The following is a 24,839-nucleotide window of genomic DNA, read 5'->3' as shown; positions in this document are numbered from 1 at the left end:
TGAAACGCTTTTCTTGCCATTGGCAGTCTACATGTTATATCCTCTCTACTTTGGCCATCATCACTTTGTTGCTACCCAAGTAGCAAAACTCATTTACTACTTTAAATGCCTCATTTTCTAATCAGCGTCACCTGTCCACATTCTGTTATATTTTGCTCAACTTCATAAAATGTTATCAGATCATTATGGTTGTCAATCTCAGGTATCATGTGCTAATTTAGAAATTTACCAGCATTGTAAAAGGCAATCTGAATCCTATAAGACTGGTTCACAGACTTTCAGGATCTTAATCATCTTGTGAATTTTTCTGCTTCACTCAAACATGCTAAAAATTGTATGCAGCTTCAGTGATTAGAGTGTTACTCATCAGATATTTGCCAAATAATGAAGTTTACACACAGTCTTTAAGGCATTCTAATCCTTCTTTACAAGAGGTGCTTCAAATAACTAAGGCTTTCGAATTTGTGTAGGAACCACAAATCCATTGGATGCTCAGTCCATTGAGTCCACAGTACCACAAGAAAACTGGCATACACATGTCATAAGCACATAAGGAAAAATGAGGCACTCTCAGGCTATACAGGTAAACATGCTAGTCCCCAGAAATTTCTTTTCTCTATGCATAACAGGCAACTGGCACTCAGACAGAGCAGCATAGCTTCAGGTGCATCCAAACAGTTGTTCTCTAGTTGTAGTTCCTCTTATGAGAACTTATTGAACTATCCACCTGAACAGAAAGTTAATCATTTAGCTTGTTGTCCAAATTATTTCAGCTAACATCATCACTCCTGCTGCCAACCTCAGTTGGCTGTCGGTTGTACTTGTGACACTAAAAGTCATGTTACTAGTGTGTAAGTCACATGGTAGAAGGTGGAATAGGAACAGAGATGAGTCAAAGACAGAATCTTGTTATACTGCATCCTTTTACTACCACACTAGACAGAGTAATTAAAATGAAGCAGTGCATAACATTAAAATTTTAATAGATCCAGAAACCAGAAAACCTGTAAACTTATTATTAATGTTACAAGTTTGTAGCAATGCAATCACTGGATATACTGCTACATTGTCATCTATCATAAATGGTAATTGGGTTCCCCCACACTAAAACTGTTTCATAGAAAAGTAACTGCTTATGATAAGTTTCTTACAAAAAGTTTCTAGGAAACTTCCATTCTTGGCTATTAATTTTAGCAATACAAAAAGTATTTAGTTTAGACATATTCAAACAGCTTGGTTTCTCAATTATGAAAATGTGCATTTCGTATCATCTGAGAATCCATTCCAAGGCATACAAGAATTAACTGCTGCATATACAGATCCATTTAACATAGGACAGGAAGTGATGGATGTGGCTGTGGAAATTCTTTTATGACAGGCAGCTTTACCTCACTTTGTGTATGCACACCCAATCCACATATATTATGGGATGCTGTTAAAGTGAATTAGAGATATGAAGTTATTATCCCTGTCTCATCCAGCCAGTGATATCTCCACTAATCATTGGGGAGGAAAAAAAAAAAAAAAAAAAAAAAAGCGCATGGTTCTCTCCAAATTCATGGCAATTTTAAAGCCATAAATGCCCAATGGATACTTTCCGGATGACCTGTTGTAAAGACTGAACAAAAGTAATTGCTATACTAAAATCAATCTGTCTTATGTGTACTTTCAGTTACCTCTACACCTAGGAGGTCAGTAACTGTTAGCACTAAATACTTCTCTTAGTCTCTATCAGTACAACTGGCTGGTTGCAGTTTTCCAGCCACATTTGGAAGAGTTAATACAGAACATTCCTTTGTGCTGCAATTATCTCAATGACATCATCATTACGAGTGTGCCCAAGACATGAAAATTCTTCCAGAAATATGTCAAAAACCTTGGTTTTGTAATATGCAGGAAGGGTGTACATCCTGTCATGCAGCGCTTCCATGCCAGATAAGGTCCTCACAAGTTCCGTGACACTAATTGTAATGAGTTTTAGGTGGACATCACTGCTTTATTTTGGCATGCTCTTTCCTGACTCTATTTTATGTTCAACCAAGACTACAACAAGGGGACAAGTTTTTTTATGGAGTACAATGAAGGAAGAGTGCTAGAGACACAGTAACACTTGAACATACTCTGTTTTGGAGGTATGTGGATGATTCTTTCATAGAATGGCTTCATGGAGAGATAAATTAATAGAGTTATTACACTACATCAGCTACATTCATACGAGCATATAGTTTGTTGTGGAAACAGAGAAAGATGTTTATCTGCATTTCCTGGATGTTTTGGTTAGACAGAATGATGGCTCTCTGGGGCATTCAGTTTATTGTCAGACTACTCATATCAATTTGTATTTACAATTGCTGAGCTGTCATCACCTGTCCCAAACTATTATCATGCTCAGAACACTTTCACAAAGAGCTCACCAAGTCTCAGGCCCTGGTAGTTGGCTGAAAGAGCTTGTCCACCTAAAGACAGTGTTCCAGGGAAATGTGTATTCTACCCAGCAGATGAACCATCAGTTTGGAGGGGGGAAAAAAAAAAAAAAAAAAAAAAAAAAAAAAAAAAAAAAAAAAAAAAAAAGGGGGGGGGGAATAAAAAAAACACCATCCAAACAGGCCTCAAAGGCTGATTGGTACTGACCATCCACCGTGTCATCCTCAGCCTTCCTTAGGCATCGCCATATGCAGATATAGACAGACATGTGGTCAGCACTCTGCTCTTCCATCTGTTGTCAGTTGAATAAAGAAGAGAGAATGCTGGTAACATCTCTGGCTTTTAATGATTTTGGAGGGCCACAGTCACATAAATTTTTTGTAAAGGAATTTCTGCAAATTAATAGTCAAACAGCAGAAACTTAAAAATAAATTAATAAAATAAAAAAACCTCTAGCTTTTCTCCCCTTTAGCAGCAATAATTCATTTAAGATAGCTAGCTGTTAACAGATGGTGCTATACACTATACAGCCTATAGCCTGCATGTACTCAAGCACTTCGAGCTGTCGAGCTGACACTCTGTGCAGTGGCCGATTGGTGTGACCATAAAGGCATTCCCATATTCACTCAGTCACACCAGCCATCATTTTGACTGTCTTATAGTAAATAAACTCGTCCCTTGTTAGGGGTCTTTGCAGTCACATTACAAACTTTTCAAAATATCCATATTTTGCAGTAGAGAAGTGGTGCAAATGAAAAACGAAATTTTGCCTCACATCTTGTAATATTTCAACAAAAATGGATTCAGTTGCCTTGCATATTGAGGATTCAGTTTTGTCCAGCATGGTGGGATTATTACGGTAGACAGTGTCTTTCAATGTGCTCCACAAAAAACAGTCACAAAGGACCATATCAGGTGAATAAGGAGACTAATACATGCCTGCACCAGTGTATTTGGGATAGTGCGATGCAACAAACCTGGTGACTTCCGATTTTGAAAGGAAACACATGTAGACTGTTGCTCAGTATTCCATGTGTGTTGAAACTCTTCAAAGCAGTCTCAGTTACAATTCTTGAGACAGATTTCCTCAGATGTTGCTGATTAAGGCCAGAAACTGTGATGGCATTTTCAGGAGCAACTACAGCTGCCTTGGGCCCTCACTCCCAGTGAGATCATCAGCCATGCTGCCCGTTCATTTGAATTTGGTGAAATGCTTGTGAGTAGTTTTCACATCAGGTCTTTTTATACCTTTAAATCATATTTCAGAACTGCGCCTTGTCATACTACTGTGTTATATTCCAGTACCAGAAGCACACATTGTTCAGTGGAGTACACAGCTTGAACCACTTGTTTTGGTACACTAATGTGATTTCAATTTACAACAGAGGAACTGATCAAACTGTGCTTGAGAGTACTATTTATTGGTGCTATTTATTGCAGTTACAGTGCCATCTGTTGGCAGCTTTTCTAGCTACTATTTCTAAACTTCTGTATAAAATTCTTACAGCTTTCACAGTATACATACTGTCTGTCACATTCTTCTATCAATTTTCATTTTCATCTTATTTAATTGTAAAATGAGTGAGACATTTGTTTGACATCCTGTACATTATGCATGAATGAAAATACTATTACTGCTAATGCTAATACTACTACTACTATTACTACTACTACTACTACTGCTAATAATAATAATGTAGCTATTTGAAATGACTGACATGTAAAGCAAACATGTTGCAATCTTTTGTTATTCAGAGTTTGTGTATCTGAAGGAAAGGAGACAAGGTTTCAGAGACAAAAGAACTTCATGATAAAAAAAAGTTTGAAGTAATTATGCTACATTCAATTTTTAGTTTTGTTTTGCGCTCATCCTGCTGCACCAATCTCACTCTGTAACTTTAAGCAGTGGAAAATCTGGGATGGAATAACTAAATGACTTTGGAATAGACTTGCGCAGAGGAGTTATTGAGCACAGACAGTTACTTAAAAGTAGACTGTTGGATGTTGGCTTTTGGACAAAGTCCTTCATCTGATGAACATAAGACATACACGATCTGCTGGCATTGTGTCCAGTTGCCTTGTGAGTTGTGTGTGTATATGTGTCTTTTACATCTGCTGAAGGACTTTGTCTGAGAGCTAACATTCAATCGCCAACTTTTAAATGTGTCTATCTGCTTTTCAGTGCCTCTCCTATGCGGTGAGTTGCAATATATCCTAATATTTTCAGTACAAAAATTAAGATTTATTTTTCATTTAATTCCTTGAAATATTTTATTTTTATAACCTAGTCTGCCTTTACCTACATAAAAGGCCACTATAGTGTAATAATATCAATTCTTCCCCTTTAATTAAGCAGTCTTTTCTTTACTTGGTTTGATGTCATTTTGCATAGATATGCATAAAATACTGGAAAATATTTTTAAAAATATATGAGCAGCAGAATTAAATGTGTCCGATTCTATGCTTGGTAACTGAAATGATGTGGTCATGAGTGGTAGCAAGGGGGAGTTATGAATAAACAAATAATGAGAAAAGGGAACTACAACTGAATACCAATTAATAGACTTTTACAGCTGAAGCAGTGGAAAGAAATAGCGCAAGAACGTCAAGGGTGAAATAATGAAACAATGAAAGGATATGAGTTGGAGAGAAGAAAAAAGAGAAGAAAGAAACAGAATTATGAATGACACAGAACAATTTTCTTATTTACATGTTGCTGCCTACAAACAGAAATGTTTTTCAGTCAGTAGCGTAATTCTTCATTCACTCTTTTTCTTACTGAGACATGGTGAGTAGTGTACATGCATTTATTTGCTGTATTTTAATTTTGTTCAGGTCTCTAGTATCACAGTTAATGTGTCCTGTTCATTGCTATTTTTTAGATTCTTTTAAAAAATATTCCCCTTCAGACAATATCTTATTTTATTACATGCCATCAATATTTAAAATAGTAGCATCTTTACTGCTGTTAAATACAATACCTTAATGACAGGGCTTCCATTTGGTGCACCTTCTTCAACTTTAGGTGAGTAAGTTCCACAGTCCTTAAAAACTGGTTTGTTGTCATTCACATCAGTTATGAAAACAACAACAACAGCTGTGCTTGTGTGAATAGTGCTATCCCCATTAACACAACATGAACCATCATCCATTGCTGTTACATTCAGTTCATATTTATCACGATCTAATGAAATTTCATTACCATGCAGACGTATTACACCTGTGATTTCCTCAATAACAAACTGTCCAGATGATGTCCCACCACCAACGAAACCAAAACGCACATTGTCACCATCTTTATCAGAAGCAACAACTGTAGTAACTAAAGTGTTGGGTCCTGCATTCTCATCAACATTTGGTGTGTAAACTTGTTGAGAAAACTTAGGCTCTTCATCATTTTTGTTCTTAGTGTAAATTCGTACTGTAGCAGTCCCAGTCTTTGATGGTTCTCCTGTAGAGTAAACAGATATATCAAATTGATAAGATTGAGAAATCTGCTTCAGCTGTAAATGGGAAGAAAGAAAATTATTTGAAGAAATAACATAAAAGTATTGGTACAAACTAGTAACAACTCATGTTCATTTAAATACATGGAACTCCTTGATGTAAAGCATGTAAAGGTCATTACGAGAAAAAAATGAGACTGACAACATGGTGAGAGATCAGACAATGCTTCTTTGTTCTACTTGTGTAGACCAGTGTGTTTATCCCTTCCAGATGATCTGTCTGAGTTTGAGCTCTGCATAGCCATCACATGAATTTTGATGGTGTCGTGAGTGAAGTTGTGTTTTTGCTGTGTGTTACAAAAAAGGAACAGTGAAATTTAGAGGAATATTATGAAATCAGGTTTTATGTTAAGCTGGGGGAATCCATGAGTGTGACCAGTGAAAAGTTGAAACAGGCCTAAGGGGAACATTTCTTTACAGGAGCACAAGTTGCTGGCACAAATCGTTTTTGGAAGGTCAAGAACATGTTAACGATAAACCTTGCTAAGAGAGACCTTCAGGTTCAAAAACCAACAAAACATCAAACGTGTGTGCTCTTGTAAGATTTTTCTAATTAATGGAAAATCTCATATAAAGATGTGAAACAATTACTAACAAAGAGATAGAGGGGCTGGCCAGTATTTACCTCAGCTCAGTACAGTCGATAGAAACATAAAAAACAACCGAAAATTTAAGTTCCTAGCTTTCGGAATAAATGTTCCTTCATCAGGGAGGAGAGAGGGGAAAGAAAGGGAAGAAGGGAAAGTGGATTTAGTTACTCACAACCCAGGTTATGAAGCAACAGGGAAAGGAAAACAGGGAAGGCAGCAAGGATGGAGGCATGGTTGTCAGAGGGAAGCCAAAGATATTCTACTGTAGGTACTGTGCCAGCTTCAAACCAAAGAGGATGCATACAGAAGTAAAGAGGTGTATAGTATAAATATGTAGGATGAAAAGATGCATGAATGGCTAAAGAGGAAAGGGAAAGAGGAGAAGACTGAAAAGTAAATGGGAGTGAGGTTGTTTAACATAGGTTCAGTCCAGGGGGATGGCGGGATGAAAGGATGTGCTGGAGTGCAAGTTCCCATCTCCACAGTTCAGAGGGACTGGTGTTGGGTGGGAGAAGCCAAATGGCACATACGGTGTAGCAGGTTCCTAGGTCCATAGAATTATGCTGGAGGGCATGCTCCGCTACTGGGTATTGGACATCTCCTAGGTGGACAGTTCGTCTGTGTCCGTTCATGCGCTCAGCCAGTTTAGTTGTTGTCATACCAATGTAAAAGGCTGTGCAGTGCAGGCATGTCAGCTGATAAATGACATGTGTAGTTTCACACGTGGCCCTGCCTTGAATTGTGTATGTTTTACCAGTAGCGGGGCTGGAGTAGGTGGTTGTGGGGGGATGCATGGGGCAGGTTTTGCAGCGGGGTTGGTTACAGGGGTAGGAACTGCTGGGTAGAGAACGTAGTCTGGGAATATTGTAGGGTTTAACAAGGATGTTACGGAGATTAGGGGGACGACGAAAGGCAACTCTAGGTGGTGTGGGGAGAATTTTGTCAAGGGATGATCTCATTTCAGGGCTTGACTTGAGAAAGTCATATCCCTGGCAGAGTAATTTATTGATGTATTCAAGGCCAGGATAATATTGGGTGACAAGGGGGATGCTTCTGTGTGGTCTGAGGGTAGGAATATTGTTGTTGGACGGGGAGGAATGTATTTCTTGGGAGATCTGTTTGTGGACAAGGTCTGCAGGATAGTTGCGGGAGAGGAAAGCACTGGTCAGGTTATTGGTGTAATTGTTGAGGGATTCGTCACTGGAGCAGATACGTTTGCCACGAATACCTAGGCTGTAGGGAAGGGAGCATTTGATGTGGAATGGATGGCAGCTATCAAAGTGAAGGTACTGTTGTTTGTTGGTGGGTTTGATATGGACAGAGGTGTGGAAGTGAGCTTCAACAAGATGAAGGTCAACATCCAGGAAGGTGGCTTGGGTTTTGGAAAAGGACCAGGTGAAATTCAGATTCGAAAAGGAGTTGAGGTTATGGAGGAAATTAAGGAGTGTTTCTTCACCATGAGTCCAGACCACAAAGATGTCATCTATAAACCTATACCAGGCCAGGGGAAGCAGCTGTTGGGTCTTCAGGAAAGCCTCCTCCTTGCGGCCCATGAAGAGGTTGGCATAGGACGGAGTCATCCTGGTTCCCATGGCAGTTCCCCTGATTTGTTTGTAGGTCTGGCCTTCAAAAGTGAAGTAATTATGGGTGAGGATGAAGTTGGTAAGTGTGATAAGGAACGAGGTTTTTGGACGATCTTCGGGTGGTAGTTGGGAGAGGTAGTGCTCAAGGGCAGAGAGACCATGGGTGTGTGGGATGTTTGTGTAAAGGGATGTAGCATCTATGGTAACAAGAAAGGTTTCAGGTGGAAGTGGGGTGGGAATGGATTTGAGGCGTTCTAGGAAGTGGTTTGTGTCCTTGATGTAGGATGGGAGTCTGCGGGTGATAGGTTGGAGGTGTTGGTCTACCTGAGCTGAGATACGTTCTGGTAGGGCTTTGAAGCCTGCTACAATGGGACGGCCAGGATGTTTCTCTTTGTGGATTTTGGGTAATAGGTAGAAGGTAGGGATACGTGGCTCAGGTGGAGTGAGTAAGTCTATGGAAACCGTTGTGAGGCCTTGTGAGGGACCTTGGATTTTTAGGATTTTCTGCAGCTCAGTGGGATCGATAAGTAAGAGTCTTTGCAGCACAAGACGCTTCAGTTCTTTTACATGAGTCTGGATCTATTCATATTCCACTGGATAATCAGAGCAATTTTAGTGCTAGTATCAGTCTTTATCATTCCAGTAAGTCCAAATATTCAAGAAAGGTGTGTCAATATCTCATGGTTTTGTGGCAAATAAGTTGGTTTCGTTTTTTAGAGCTGCCTCCTTCAGATAAAGGAGATATTCCATGGGGTTTTTTAAAATTTTGTTTCCTCAATGTATGATCCCTTTCAGTCTGGATGGAGTGTCAACATCCATGCTGCCACAGATGGGGCCCCCACCAAGTGTTGACTGACAGTTTGGAGTGGCCAACAGGAATTGAAGGTAAAGGATTAGCTGTGTGCACATTACAGGTGCATAAAATGTGAGATGCAAGACCTGGGAAATGCTGCACTCCTGGCAGGAGTGTGACCAGAAGCATGAGGCATGAGAGACATGAGTGTGGTGAATGCTGGATGAGGCCTCAGTGACAGTGCTTGATGAGCATGTGTGTGCATGAGGACCGGGCCAGTAAGAAATGGAATGTAAGTCCCATAGTGGAAGAAATGCCAAGAAATTGAATGGACACACAAAAGATAGAGAGATGAACCAATGAGTGATAGGAAGAAGTTGCTCAAGAGAAGAAGAGACTGCATGTGCAGGAGTGCATGCATGAGTGTGAGCATTTGCATAATGAGGGGCACAGTGCTGCACGGTGAAGCCACAGAAGAGTTTTAGCATGTGTTGGAGCATGCAGAAGTGCTTTTGCACACATTTGAGTGCTCAGAAAGAAGAGAAGGAAAATGAAGATATTGATGCAGTATTGTGTGGGAAAAGAGCAAGGAGAGCTGTGAGAGACAGGAAACAGCAAAGGAATGAAGGGGGTCATGGGAGCAGCCAACAGGACAGTGAAGTCTGTGGGTAGAGGATTGATGAGCAATGATGCCAGTGTCAGAATGGTTAGAAATGAGAGCTGGTGCTGTCAAAACAGGTGGTGCTGGATGTGCTGGTTGCAACAAAACAAGAGCTGGCAGTATCCAAGGTGCAGGTATTAGAGGGAACTGCATTGTAGGAGCCACTGCAGGATCTGAGGAGCAAGAATTGCCAAGAGCAGTTGAGGACAAGGGAAAGGAGACTGTGTGGAGGTACGTTTGGCCACATAAGGACATGATTGAGTGTAGAGGTGTGCATTGGTGCATGCAGACGATGATGATGGCAACAGGCCAGCAAAACATGGCCACTTGCACAGGGTCTGGGAGTCGGCAGGCTGGCAATGGGTGGACCAGCAGTGTAAAAACTGTGGTGTGCAGGCTGGCAAAATGCACGGCAGCTACTCGCAGACTGGTGGAGTGTGGATTGGTGATGTATGTGGCAGGATCAGGCAGACCAGCGATATGCAGGGAAGCGTTGTGTGGACCAGCAGCAGGCTGGCTGTCACTGCAATAGGCAGCACTGTGCTGGGTGGTGGGTGGCTCATTGCAGTGCCTACCAGTGGCAAAGGCACTGGGAACGCAGTTGACACCATGGAGGGATGTGGAGCAGAGCTAAAGCAAGGAAGAAGCATTTCTTCAGGTGCCTGACCCGATGCCAGAGAGCAGCTTGGAAGTCTGCCTCTGCAACTCGGCACAGGTCCTGTTGTGAGCCTCACATCTGCTCCAAGCACTGCAAGAGATCTGAGTCGTACGAGTTCATGGAGAAGACCATTGTATTGAAAAACAACAAAAACTATGAGTGACATACATATCACGAAACTTTCATCCATGTCACCAGTTTTGTGTTGGTGATCATAAGGGGAATACCTATTGATGTGCCATAGGTAATGTTGAACAACTGTTTATTAAGCCGATAAACATGAACATGAGTAATAGGAAAATAAAGAGTCACTTTTGGAGAACAAGGAATATTGGATACCTGACATGATCATTTAGTGCAGGAGGCAACCTATAAATTTATTCTGTAGTCTTCTTGTGAAAACCAGTTTATTTTCCAAGATCACAATGGGTTACTAACTTTTACAATATGTATTCCTATCTTCAGATCTTCAACAGTAAAATTTTCCAATGTTACAGGTGTAGACCCATACAAAAATGTAGTTGAGCATACACAACAGCTCAAGGACAAAAGTTACATACCCATAAAACTGGGCAGTGATACTTCAATCATATAATGCTTAAACCACTTTGTTACATTAGGACTGGACAATATACTGTAAAATAATAATTCCCATAAAATTTTGCTTGTATGGACAGATACAACCCAAAGCAGTGTTGGCAAAGAAATTGGTTTTCAAAAGAAGACTGCAGTACAACAAGGAATAAGGTCACACTTCATCCATCAGTAAGAAGGTTCAGTCAGTGACTACATTTAATCACTGAAGTAGGATTGTCTCATAGCATTTATAACTGCCGAATCCTATGAGGCAGGGGTTCTTGGTGAGCAATTGCAGTCCCTGATGACAGCTGAGCAGGTCAAGCACATAAGGCAGGCAGAATCCTGGTTGGCCATGGTCAGCATGTAAGCATCGGCTGTCAGTGACAGCATAGTGGCTCATGGAGCTTATGACACTGGATTAAGAAGGTTGTGGTCTATGGCAGGCAATGGCAAGATGAATCGGAAGTATGCTGCAGGTGTAGTTCTTCCTGGTTGCGAATGGCAGTGCTGCTGGTTTGGCTGCTTGCAGAGATGGAGGTTACGGGATGATTGACTGGCTGTGGGACAAGTGGCTGCTTAAACAGATATGCAGTGGAGGCCATACATGAACAGTTTCCAGGTGGCACATGACCGGTGTGGGAATTAGGATCATGAATGTGGTGCAGCATGGAGTAATACTGGTTCCATGGTTGGGCAATGCTTCTGTAAGTCTGCAGGTAAATATGGTTGTATTTACTGGCTGTAAACATGGAGCAGTATTGACAGACCAGTACCATAATGCCTCAGAAGAGAATTTTCATGTTATCACACGGCTTTCTTTTGAAAGCTTCCAATTGTAAAGTTACAGAGTAATTTATTCTTTAATTAATTACAATGAATAGATTTACCACAATTGTTTCTTTGTTCCTATAATGACAAGGTTATGATAATAAAATTTAATATTAAGAACAATGTTTTCATTTTCAACATAAGTCTGTAAAACAATACAATAAGACAAAAATAAAGAACATGCAGTAACTTTCAAAAACAATTAATCAGAAACTAATACCAAAAATGGGAAAAATAACTCAAAATTGACAAAAATAAAACTTAAATTGGAAAAAAGTGACTCTGAAATTGGCCATAAAAGAAAGCAATTTTTTCCTGTCCTTGTTACACATTAACAATAAGAGTGTCTATTTTCTTAAAAAAGAAGTTTTATTTTATCTGAATAACAGTTTGCATTTCACTCCACCTTTTCATTTGTTTATGGTTGCTATAGGTACTAATGCTATGTAACATTATTTTCCTCCTTAAATTTTTAAATTTATTCTTGTCTTTATTTTACTATATCTGACACTCTGTCCAGCTACCATTTATATTTTAGCTACTTCAAAATATGTATCTTCATTAATTCCGATTTGTACAAGATTTCATTTGTTTGTTTGTTTAATATGACAGTGGAAGCTTCTAGGCGGAACTCAAACACCCACTCTGCATATATAAGAGACATTGAATGGTGGATGGAAGCAGAAATCAGAAGCTGAACATTGTAGCTTGACATTTGAGCTTCTGTTCTTCTTCAGGGTACACTGTCAGAAACATAAATACATGTTCATTGTAATCTTGTCTGTAAGGATGTGGGCCATGAGCTCATCTGAGTGTGGCATCTGGAGTTGATGGCTATACTATGAGAGTGTACTGAGCTAGGGAAGGCTCTCAAGATAGAACAAGCATCGCCATTCAGAGTATCAAATGCAGCCTTCAGTCTGCCTCAACCTCTAAGTCTTTCACTCAGAGACTGTGTTCTGTAAACCCTGGAGTAATCTTTTCTTGAGTTAGAGCACACGTGTGTTTACACACACACACACACACACACACACACACACACACACACACACACACACACACACACACACACACACATGCAATTGTGCCCTTACATGGTGCCCGGTTGACACAATGCCTATGCTGCATTTCGACAGGTGCATTTGTTTGAGGGTGGGGGTTGTTTTGGATGGGGTGGGTACAGGGAAAGAGGGGGGGGGGGGGGGGAGAAGCAGGAAGAGGGTTTGGTATGGGTGGCTAGCAGCTCATAGGGATACTGTTCGTTTGCCAGCTAGGAAGGTGGAAGGCAGGGGCACAGGTGCATGGGCGAGGAATATGATGCATGGTGTTCGAGTCACACCAACATGTAAAAAGCTTGTGGCAGATTTGGTATATGACATGGCTGTTTTCACAGATGGTCTGGCCTCTCATGGGATAGGATAAATCTATGACAGGACTGGAGTGTGAGTTGCTTAGTGGGTTGATTGGACAAACCTTGCACCTGTATCTTCCACAGGGATAGGATTCACATGGCAAGTAGATGGGAGTGGGAGTGCCATAGGGATGGACTAGGATGTCGTGTAGCTAGAGTGGGCAATTGAACACCACTTAAGGAGGTGTGGGAAGAATCTCATGGTAGAATTCCCTCATTTCAGGGCATGATGATTGATAATCAAGGCCTTGACAAAGGATGTGGTTCAGTTGTTCCAGTTCAGTCCCTCTAAATTCAGGTTAGTTGCGGCATATACCACTTCCCACCTACTGCAACACCTATGCATCACATACCTAGCCCATACACCTATCAACCCGCCCCTCCCCACATTCATATCTGGCAAATCGGCTATCTTCCTCTTAGCTGCTAGCCACCCACCTGTAACCCCTCTTGCTGGCTCCCACCACGCTCCCCCTCTACCCATCCTACCCAGCACAATCCCTACCCTGACCTAGTCCACCTGCTGAAATGCAGCACTGACATTGTACCATTGTGCATCCAGCTGGCCCCATGTAGGGTTTTAGGGCATAGGCAAACGTGTGTGTGTGTGTGTGTGTGTGTGTGTGTGTGTGTGTGTGTGTGTGTGTATCTGTGCGTGTGTGTGTGTGTGTGTGTGTGTGTGATGCTCATTCAGTATAGTGGTCTCAGATTAGTCTATTGAAATATGTGTTTAATTGATATGTGTTAACAGGGAAATCAAACATGAAAAGTAACCAGCACTCCAGTAGTGACTCGTGTCATGGCCTGCTACCATCATGTAGCAGAGCTGCTCAGTCGTTGCCGGGATACTGTTCACTCTTTCTGTTTAGCTGTCCCTGTTAATGCATAGCAATAAAATGAATCTGGGTCAGCTCTGTCAAATAGGCATGTAAAACTCTGCTTAAAAAATAATTTTGTTTGCAACAGGAAACAAAACCGATACTTTCTGTCAAACAGAGGGTAATTTATAAACTTCACTGCTATGAATTTCAGTTGTTTATGTTAATGAAGTTTGAGTGTTGCACCATAACTAAGGTGAAAAGATCTGGAAATTATCAATAAAGGCTGATACCAGTAATCACCTCTAGTAAATTGCAGTTAGAGTTAGCTATAACTTTCCAACAGTTGCTTTTTCTCTCCACCTACATTGTCTGCCCTCATAAAAAGCAACTATTTTGTAAAGAGCCACTGCCCCTTCTCTTACCCTACTCAATTACTGATGTATCCAAACTTCAAACAGAGCCGTTATATAGCTTTACACAAACCATCATCAGCTACCTATGTACTGGCAAAGTCAGTATTGTTTAGTAAAAATATTAGAGTTATGGATAATTTACATTTGTGAATCATATTAAATTGTAGAAGTGGCTAATGAGGTATTCTTTTAATTTGTTTTTGAATATCTGGAATTTTCAGTTTTGCTGCTCAATGTCTTACAATAAATAATACAGAATTTAAAACCCCATTCTGAACACTAGATGTGGATGCATAGTCTTTACTTCTAGTGTTATGGTTGTGTACTGCACAAATTATACTACATCTACTCTTTTATTGACCATGAGTACCATTAATGAGTATATGTTTTGGAAAATAATTGTAAGAAATGTCCCTCAACATGCTGCTGCAAGACATCTGGTTATATCAGCTTTGAACAGTATTCTGATTGCTCAGCTGTGTAAATTAAATACTTTTTTTAGCATTAGATGCATTGCCCTAGAAGAGTATGTCAAAAAGTATGCCACCAATTTCATCTGCAGTTCAAGACAATTTGAAGTGCAACAGTGGCAAACTGAATTTTGTGTTTAACTTTTCCATGTGCTGGTGACACTATTGTTTATTATCCAACTGGATGTCTAGGAACATCATGCAAGGAGCTTCATTCACTGTGCTCTCATTGAGATACTGCTTTCATACCCTTAGATGTAAATGGTTAGTCAGGATAGTTGGTTTGAGAAAGACTCAGTACGAGATTTACATAGGAGCAGGCAGTAGACAGTTCTAATGGAGTTCATGATCATTGTCATTATTATGATGTTGATGCATATTCATGATTACGTTTGACTTTTTAACATCATTTGAGGTCATCTAATGACCTGCAGAAAGCCACAGTGTGTTCTACTTTGCTCTTGGCCTTAGTTTGGCAACGGCCGTTCATCCTGGTTGACAGTTGGTTGGTAGTCATGCCAATATAAAAAGCCTTGCAATGATTGCAGCAGAGCTGGTAAATGACATGGCTGCTTTCAAATGTAGACTTGCCCCTGAAGGGGTAGCGAAAACCTGTGACAGGACTGGAATAGGATGTGCTTGGTGGATGGATTGGGCAGGTTTCACGCCTAGGTCTTCCACAGGAATTTTTATATTGGTATGACTATGAACTACCTGCCCACCAGGATGAACAGCCACTACAAAACTGTGGCCAAGAGCAAAGTAGACCACCCTCTGGCACAACATCCAATTGAACATAACACACTTGATTTCAGTGACTGCTTCACTACCTAAGCCATATGGATCCTTCCCTCCACCACTAGCTTTTCTGAACTGTGCAGTGGAAGTTATCCCATAATTTTCCCAATCTCAACCTACAGTAACATACTGACCCCACAACCTTCACCCAACAGTTTCCATCCCATTTGTCCATCATCTCCTCCCTATTCTCATCTCACATCCTGTTTATTTGCAGCCCTCTGCCAAGGCATCCACCCATCTTTTCATGCTCCTATCCTTTTTTGCTCCTTTTTTCCCCCACCTCCTTGCTCACAACCTCCTGATGCTGCGCCTGTTGGCAGTCTAGTCCCTGCACACTCTACCAGACAGTGTTCATCACTCTCTCCACCTGTATACTACCATCCCTTCCCCCTATCCACCATCTCCATATTGCTGTTGCATCCCGTGTGATAGTTGCATTCTAGCCTGAGATGCTGGAGTTGGCAGTCATGTGTGCATGAGGTGTGCTTGCTTGTGTGTGTGAATGGTACATGCATCTCTTCTACTGATGAAGACTGTGGTCAGAAGCTTTATGTAAGTGTCTTTTAATTGTATCTGCCTGCAACTTTTACTTTCCATTGTTCAAAATATGCTGGTATCACTAAGAAAGTGCTGAAACATATTTTCAAGTTCTGGAACTTAATTAGAGGACAGTAAATTTATAAAAAAAGCATGCTGCTATTGAAAGTAAAGAAATTTTTATTTTTGTGTTATTATTGTTGTCAAAATGTACACCCCCCCCTCCAACCCCCCCCCTCGCACACACACACACACACACACACACACACACACACACACACACACACACACACACACACCCTTTCCCGTCTCCCAGTTGGTAGTATATGTTACTGAAACTCCATTGGTGTATCTAGGATTAAACTTAGAAGGTGAGCATGGCAGTCATTAAAATTTCACAGTATTCCAACACTATCACTTAGCTGGAAAACCAAGAGCTTTTAGCAACATGTTTGTCCTTAAAACATTCTGCTGAAAGAAAAACTTACTAGCCAATATCTAAATGGAATCAAGTATGAAGGTGCCAATGTTTTTACAAACAATAAAGAAATTACATAGTAGCCTGTATCACACTCCTAAATTTCTTTAGAATTTCAAGTGCTCATAGACTATTGGGATTCAAAGTGAAAACAGATACGAAGCTAGAAAGAAAGGAACTCTCATTGATTGTGCATGGTTCTACAGTACAACATATTCCAGGATGATGCTTCATATTCTATGCTCTGAAGATGATCAGTGATTGGGCAATACTGGTAAAATGTTGTGGAAGTATAAAATGGTTTTGTAATTTAAATAAATACTGTAGAAATGTTGTGTCAGGCAATGGGTTCTCCATTTTGACATTACATGATTGTATACAAACCTTTATCTTTTGCAGTCACAACAAATTCATAGTACGCATTGTTGTTATCTGCATCCAGCTGTTTATTGTTTGATATGATTCCACTAGAATCTACACTGAAATGATCATCTGAAACCATATATTCAATTTCTGCATTTGCACCAGAATCTGAGTCTGTTGCTTTCACTTTCAATATTGATGTTCCAAGAGGTACATCTTCATCAACATTATGAGCCTGGTAATCTGGTAATTCAAACTTTGGAGCATTGTCATTGACATCTGTGACTCGTATTGTAAGCTAAAACATAGAAAAACATGATCATAGTGATAATATAATAATTTCAGTTTAGTCAAGAGATGATACTAAATACTTTACTATTTTACTAGAGTGATATGTTCAAGTAGGAGTTACAGCTCACAGCATCATACAGTGTGTTCAATTCTCCTCAGTCAAAAGAGAAATATTGGCTTGATTATAATAAATGTTCTTCTGAATAGGAAAACAAAATTCAAGGCATTATTTGGTCCATATTCATAAAATAACTTTTATGACCGTTCTTGAACTTGAGATATAATCAAATAGTGAATGTTTATAAGATGTCCACATATGACATGAAAAAATACAAGCCTTACCAGCTATTTAAAGTGAAAACAACAATACTGAAAACACATTAATATAGCACCAGAGACTTTTATTTCACTCACAGTAAATAATACTGATCTTTTTGAGGCATTTCTCTTTGTGATAATTACATAACTGATTGTGAAAACTGGATTGCTATAAAAGAAACATAGGTGTTACCGCTAATGAACATTTAAATTAATGTCAGAATCAGAACATTAAGTGAGTAGTGGATACAGCATTAAGAGTGTACACTGAACCAGTGTTTTGCAATATTTAGAATTGTCTACATGAGCTGCAACTGAACTTGTATACAAGATTACATTGTTAAAAGGGAAGTATTTTGTAGTTACGAATATAAAGTCATACTTAGGGTACGAGCACACACTATTGCAAAAATGCTGTATTTCCCTTGAAGTAAGCTCATGCCAACATCATTTATCAGAATAAAATACATCAGTGCACTGACATAAGTAGAATTCTCATCCCCTTAAAAAACATACAGTGTTAAGGTAAAAATTTGCTATTTTTACAATGAACTAACCTCCACAGATGTTGAGAAACCTCCAGAATCTTCAGTGGCAGTAACAATTAGAGAATAAACATGAGGTTGACGGAGATCCTCAAAATCTAGTTCCTTGGCTAGTTTAACAATTCCTGAAGTAGGTCCAATATTGAAAGTACCTGCACCTTGACCTTGGGCCTTCAGTGTGTATCGAATTTCACGATCAGCAAAAGATTTTGCTTTCACTGAAATTATACTGTGAAATAAGGAGAAAATTATTTTTAACATTTTTTGTACTTTAATTACATTTGTATTGCAGCAGCATAAAAAAAGGAAAGTTATAAATAGAACTCACAACATGTCGGTAGTTCAAGACAAAATTTTTTTTCATAGTTGTGTTTTTTTGCTCTTTAGTGATATATAGGCTGACGAGTATCTGTGGCAAGTTAAAACTGTATATCAAGCCATGACTGCCACCTCTTGTGTGCAGTTAACCACCTATCATGCTCTCTGTCAATCTGTCAGGTGTGGGAGTATAATACACTCCTGGAAATTGAAGTAAGAACACCGTGAATTCATTGTCCCAGGAAGGAGAAACTTTATTGACACATACCTGGGGTCAGATACATCACATGATCACACTGACAGAACCACAGGCACATAGACACAGGCAACAGAGCATGCACAATGTTGGCACTAGTACAGTGTATATCCACCTTTCGCAGCAATGCAGGCTGCTATTCTCCCATGGAGACGAACTTAGAGATGCTGGATGTAGTCCTGTGGAATGGCTTGCCATGCCATTTCCACCTGGCGCCTCAGTTGGACCAGCGCTCATGCTGGACGTGCAGACCGCGTGAGACGACGCTTCATCCAGTCCCAAACATGCTCAATGGGGGACAAATCCGGAGATCTTGCTGGCCAGGGTAGTTGACTTACACCTTCTAGAGCACGTTGGGTGGCACGGGATACATGCGGACATGCATTGTCCTGTTGGAACAGCAAGTTCCCTTGCCGGTCTAGGAATGGTAGAATGATGGGTTCGTTGACGGTTTGGATGTACTGTACACTATTCAGTGTCCCCTCGACGATCACCAGAGGTGTACGGCCAGTGTAGGAGATCGCTCCCCACACCATGATGCCAGGTGTTGGCCCTGTGTGCCTCGGTCGTATGCAGTCCTGATTGTGGTGCTCACCTGCACGGCGTCAAACACGCATACGACCATCATTGGCACCAAGGCAGAAGAGACTCTCATCGCTGAAGACGACACGTCTCCATTCGTCCCTCCATTCACGCCTGTCGCGACACCACTGGAGGCGGGCTGCACGATGTTGGGGCGTGAGCGGAAGACGGCCTAACGGTGTGCGGGACCGTAGCCCAGCTTCATGGAGATGGTTGCGAATGGTCCTCGCCGATACCCCAGGAGCAACAGTGTCCCTAATTTGCTGGGAAGTGGCGGTGCGTAGGATCCTACGGTCTTGGCGTGCATCCGTGCGTTGCTGCGGTCCGGTCCCAGGTCGACGGGCATGTGCACCTTCCGCCGACCACTGGCGACAACATCGATGTACTGTGGAGACCTCGCGCCCCACGTGTTGAGCAATTTGGTGGTACGTCCACCCGGCCTCCCGCATGCCCACTATACACCCTCGCTCAAAGTCTGTCAACTGCACATACGGTTCACGTCCACACTGTCGCGGCATGCTACCAGTGTTAAAGACTGCGATGGAGCTCCGTATGCCACGGCAAACTGGCTGACACTCACGGCGGCGGTGCACAAATGCTCCGTAGCTAGCGCCATTCGACGGCCAACACCGTGGTTCCTGGTGTGTCCGCTGTGCCGTGCGTGTGATCATTGCTTGTACAGCCCTCTTGCAGTGTCTGGAGCAAGTATGGTGGGTCTGACACACCGGTGTCAATGTGTTCTTTTTTCCATTTCCAGGAGTGTATAACAGACCATGTAGTACAGACTGGAATATGCAATCCCACACCAACTATCTGTATACCACAAGAGCCACATTTTGTTAGGTTCATGGATACAATGACTCGTGGCTTTATTTACTAATTTATGTTAACTGCTGATAATTGTGTTACTGTTTAGTACAAACAATGGTGTTATTAGTTTACTGTGCAAAAGCTGTATCTGTTTGTAACTTAAACATTATTAGCAATTTATAAGTAACTGCATGCAAAACAGCACACTAGATGAAAAATTTCAAGGTAGCATTAAGCCATAAATGTTAGCAAACAAATTAATGAACTAATTACATGTTAACTTAAGATTTGATAATCCTACATTATTAAAAGTATATTGCAAATTTGATACTAAATTGTTGTGCATTATGTTCTCCTGAGTAGCAAATATGTTTTTGGACTTTATTATGTACACCATGGTGCATCCTATTTGATTTTTAATAATTTCAGTAATTATAAGTCAACCAAAATCATGATATTAACATTACTCATAGTGTCTTTAATTGTTAGGAATATGTGTATAAAGACTGGAGGCTTCAACCACCAATACAGGGTTTGAGTTCAGGCTAGTTCACAAGTCAGTGTTTGCTTTTCATTCCAGGAGTTCTTTGCAGTTCATTTTTGAATTTATGTAACACAGTGCAGAGTAATTTCAGTTCATGTTGTTTTCACTAAACTTCAATCAAAATTAACTGTACTGTGTTTATCTGTTTAGTTACATAAGTCAAAAAAAGTTATGCATCACCTTGGTTCCAAGAGTTCCGGAACTTGTTCAAAAAATTGGAATAGAGATCAACACAAACATTATTTCCACCCTCCCTTCTTATTGCTCATGAAAACCAAACATTGCAAGCTGTACCACGATACAGCGAGATCTTCAGAGGTGGTGGTCTAGATTGCTGTTCACACCAGTACCTGTAATACCCATTAGCACATCCTCTTGCATTGTAATTCATTGTGGCATACTATCCACAAGTTCATCAAGGCACTGTTGGTTCAAATTGTTCCACTCCTCAACAGTGATCCAGCATAGATCCCTCAGAGTGGTTGGTGGGTCACGTTGTCCATAAACAGCCCTTTTCAATATATTCCAGGCATGTTCTTGTAGAGTTCATGCCTGGAGAACATGCTGGCCACTCTAGTCAAGTTATGTCTTTATCCTGAAGGAAGTCATTCACAACAGGTGCACAAAGGGGGCGTGAATTGTCATCCATGAAAATGAATGCTTCACTAATATGCTGCCAACATGGTTGCACTATCAGTCGGAGGATGGCATTCACATATCATACAGCCATTACAGCGTGTTCCATGACCACCAGCGGCATACGTCGACCCCACATAATGCCACCCCTAAACAGTAGGGAACCTCCACCTTGCTGCACTCACCGGACAGTGTTTCTTAAGCATTCAGCCTGACCGGGTTGCCTCCAGACATGTCTCTGACGATTGTCTGCTTGAAGGCATATGCCACACTCATCGATGAAGAGTACGTGATGCCAATTCTAAGCAGTCCATTTGGCATGTTGTAGGGCTCATCTGTACTGTGCTACATGGTGTCATGGTTGCAAAGATGGACCTTTCCATGAATGTTGAGAGTGAAACTGCACATCGTGCAGCAGATTGGGCACAGGTTGAGTCATAACACGATGTTCTATGGCTGCACACAAAACATTATTCAGCTTAGTGGCATTGCTATCAGGGTTCCTCTGAGCCATAATCTGTAGGTAGCTGTCATCCACTGCAGTAGTAGCACTTTGGCGGCTTGAGCGAAGCATGTCATTAACAGTTCCTGTCTCTCTGTATCTCCTCCATGTCTGGACAACATTGCTTTGGTTCACTTCGAAATGCCTGGACACTTTCCTTGTTGAAAGCCCTTCCTGCCACAAGGTAAAAATGCGGACATGATCGAACAGCAGTATTGACTATCTAGGAATCAGTGAACTACAGACGACATGAGCCGTGCACATCCTTTCTGGCGGAATGACTGGAACTAATCAGCTGTCGGACCCCCTCCATCTAATAGGTGCTGCTAGTGCAAGGTTGTTTACATCTTTAAGCAAGTTTAGTGACATCTCTGAACAGTCAAACGGATTGTGTCTGTGATACAATATCCACAGTCAACGTCTGTCTTCAGGAGTTCTGGAAACTGGAGTGCTGCAAAACTTTTTTTGATGTATGTAGAATGTCCTACAAAAATGCAGCTAAAAAGACCAGAGTTTCAGCAAAGTGAATACAACAGAATTTGTTGATGTGATAATAAACATACAAGACAAGTATTATTCTTTGATCTAGTAACATACAGTTACTACTTTTACCAAATTTGTGATTGATTCATTCTCATTATTTCAATGAAGCAACACACAAAATAATGAACTTTGATTTTTTTACTGTGGCTTAGGCAGTTGGTCATTTTGCAGTGGATACCTCCATTACTTGTACATAATTTCAGGTCCAATTCTTAGGTTTGCTGCGGATTGTATTGTGTAAAATGCGTTTCATCAGTGCAAGAGTTTGACTTCTTCAGGTGGTGATAGTTGCTGTTGTCATCCAGGTGGTGCTAGTTGCTGTTGTCTCTGCTGCAAGGCATGACTGGTGATAATCACGTGGTAACATTCAAATTTATCAGGCTGGGAGCAGGCAATATGCGTGCACAGGAAGACACTGGCAGTTGGAAGAAAGCAGAGTTCCACGTGCTTCCATACATGTGCTGTGAGCAATGCTTGTGCTTTCAGATGCTCCTGTTGTTAAAAGCTGAATTAAACCTCAGCAGTTCATTGCGTTGAGTCATGAATGGGAAGTTCTTGTTTTCCCTGATTTGATTTAATGGCAGCCAGTACTAGATTACAGGTGGTGCTTAATTGAAACCCTGTGTCCCTGTTGATAAGATTGTCTGCTGTACGGGTATGTATGGCCTCCTTAACAACACAGTCCCAGAAAAATGATGCAGGGGATAAAATTACCGTCTTTTTATAAAACGTACAATGCCCCATGTTCAGGCAGTGCTCCACTACCACTGATTTATCAGGTTGCCCTAGCCATCAATGACTATGGTGTTCGACCCAACAGTCTTGCACAATTCGGCTTGTCTGCCCAATTTTAAATTTTCCACATTGGCATGGGATCTTATACACTAAGATCCTCCTAAGGTCGAGGTCATTTTTCACGAAGCACAGTACAATTCTCAATTTTGCTGGTGGCTGAAAAACACACCTGACGTCACACTTGATGACAACTTTTGACCTGCAAATACAACTCAGTGTGAATTGATTTGCGACAGACACCATGTCCCAGTGCACCATCAGCTTTTCTTCTGACAATGACATCCAGGGACGGTAAAATGCCATCTTTTTCCACTTTCGTTGTGAATTGTACGTCGAGATGGAGCGAGTTCTGATGATGGAGAAACACAGGTAATGTCTCTATTCTGTGGGGACACATCACAAATGTCTCGTCTACATACTGCCAGAAGCAGGAAGGTTTTTTAATTGCCGACTGCAGTGCTTTTTCCTATAAGTATTCCATAAAATAGTTACCCACCGTGGGAGACAGAGGACTTGTTCAAAATACTGGTCATTGAATAAGAAATAAGTTCAGGTAAGCACATGTTCAAACAATGCGACAAAATCTTTCCCAAACTGGCTACTGACAAGCTCTAACGAGTCCTACAGAGGTACTTTTACAAATAAAGATACAACATCAAAACTAACCAAAAGATTTGACGGTTGTAGCTTAAATGCCTTCAGTCATGCTGTGAAGTTCTCTGAATTGCAGATATGGTGATAACACTTGCCTATGAGAGACTATTCCAATAGAGAGATATGCCATGCATTCCGTTCTAAGCAAATTCAAAGAGGTATGTAAATGAAGAGCGGAGGCATCCGCTGCAATGACATTCCTCGTCAACTTCAATCCTTGTGAGAAAATGGAGAGCAACGTCAACGCGCCGTTGTGGGTTCTGTGGTGCTAGGTGCTGTACATATGGATCTTGTATGGATACCACCTGGGAATGGTTCGAAGCACCCTCCGTACAGTGGACCATGGGATGTTCAACTGTCGTGACACAGTACACGTACTGCCTGACGATCGGGAATTGCGTGCAGCGTTGTCTGCCATAGCAACAGCGATTTCATCAATCGCTTGTGGTGCAACTGGTCGTCGCCCTCTCCCTGGAGCGACGCCCAGTTCTCCAGTTGACTCAAACTTCTTCATCATGCTCCGCACATCAGGTGGAAAAAGAGGACCTGTACGTAATCCTTTCAGCTGGCGATGTTCTCGAAGTGCAGCTGCAGCATTACTGTTGTTCTACTAATAGATCTTCACCAATAATGCCCTGCTCCTTTTTTTCAAGCTCGTGTTGACATTCAACATGTGCATTATGACTGGTCAGGTGTGTGAGACGATGAATCATGATGACTAATCACAGCACCTGGTGGTCGTCGTTGGAACTGGACGGTGGTGCTGTGGCGCATGGAAATCATGTACCTCACACTCTGGACATTACGCTACCAAGTTTAGTACTTCTACAGTAATTAGGTTCTGTGTTATAACGTGTAAAATAATTAATTATAACCATCTGGTACTTCCATGAATTTTGAAGTCTTTAAGGTACGGCAGAAAACGAAAAAAATTACTCTAGTTTTAGTTTGCACCACTCTTGGATGCAGTTTAAAAGTAACAGAGTTCTGCAGTAGTTTCAGTGTTCAGTAATCAAATTAGTACTATAACATTTTAGAAATTTTGTTATTATTATTATTATTATTATTATTATTAAAATCCTATGAGCCTGTGGTTTGTTATAAGTGGGGTGATGGCAAACTATATAAG

The 24,839-nt window shown here is 40.9% G+C and overlaps 1 protein-coding gene across 1 annotated transcript in view; it reads right to left on the bottom strand.

Annotated features, from left to right (window-relative positions):
• The window catches only part of LOC126273385 (neural-cadherin-like), an 872,522-nt gene that overhangs the window by 693,975 nt on the left and 153,708 nt on the right, over nucleotides 1-24,839 (bottom strand). The window contains exons 4-6 of the mRNA XM_049976938.1: nucleotides 18,083-18,299; nucleotides 16,938-17,214; nucleotides 5,406-5,875 (exon numbers count right to left, since the gene is read on the bottom strand). Coding sequence (XP_049832895.1) covers nucleotides 5,406-5,875; nucleotides 16,938-17,214; nucleotides 18,083-18,299 — 964 coding nt within the window. The remainder of the gene's footprint in view (nucleotides 1-5,405; nucleotides 5,876-16,937; nucleotides 17,215-18,082; nucleotides 18,300-24,839) is intronic.

Source organism: Schistocerca gregaria, chromosome 5, assembly GCF_023897955.1.
Source record: "Schistocerca gregaria isolate iqSchGreg1 chromosome 5, iqSchGreg1.2, whole genome shotgun sequence".
NCBI classification, from domain to species: domain Eukaryota; kingdom Metazoa; phylum Arthropoda; class Insecta; order Orthoptera; family Acrididae; genus Schistocerca; species Schistocerca gregaria.
The sequence above is the reverse complement of the archived record's forward strand: the minus strand, read 5'-3'. Positions and strand labels throughout refer to the sequence as shown.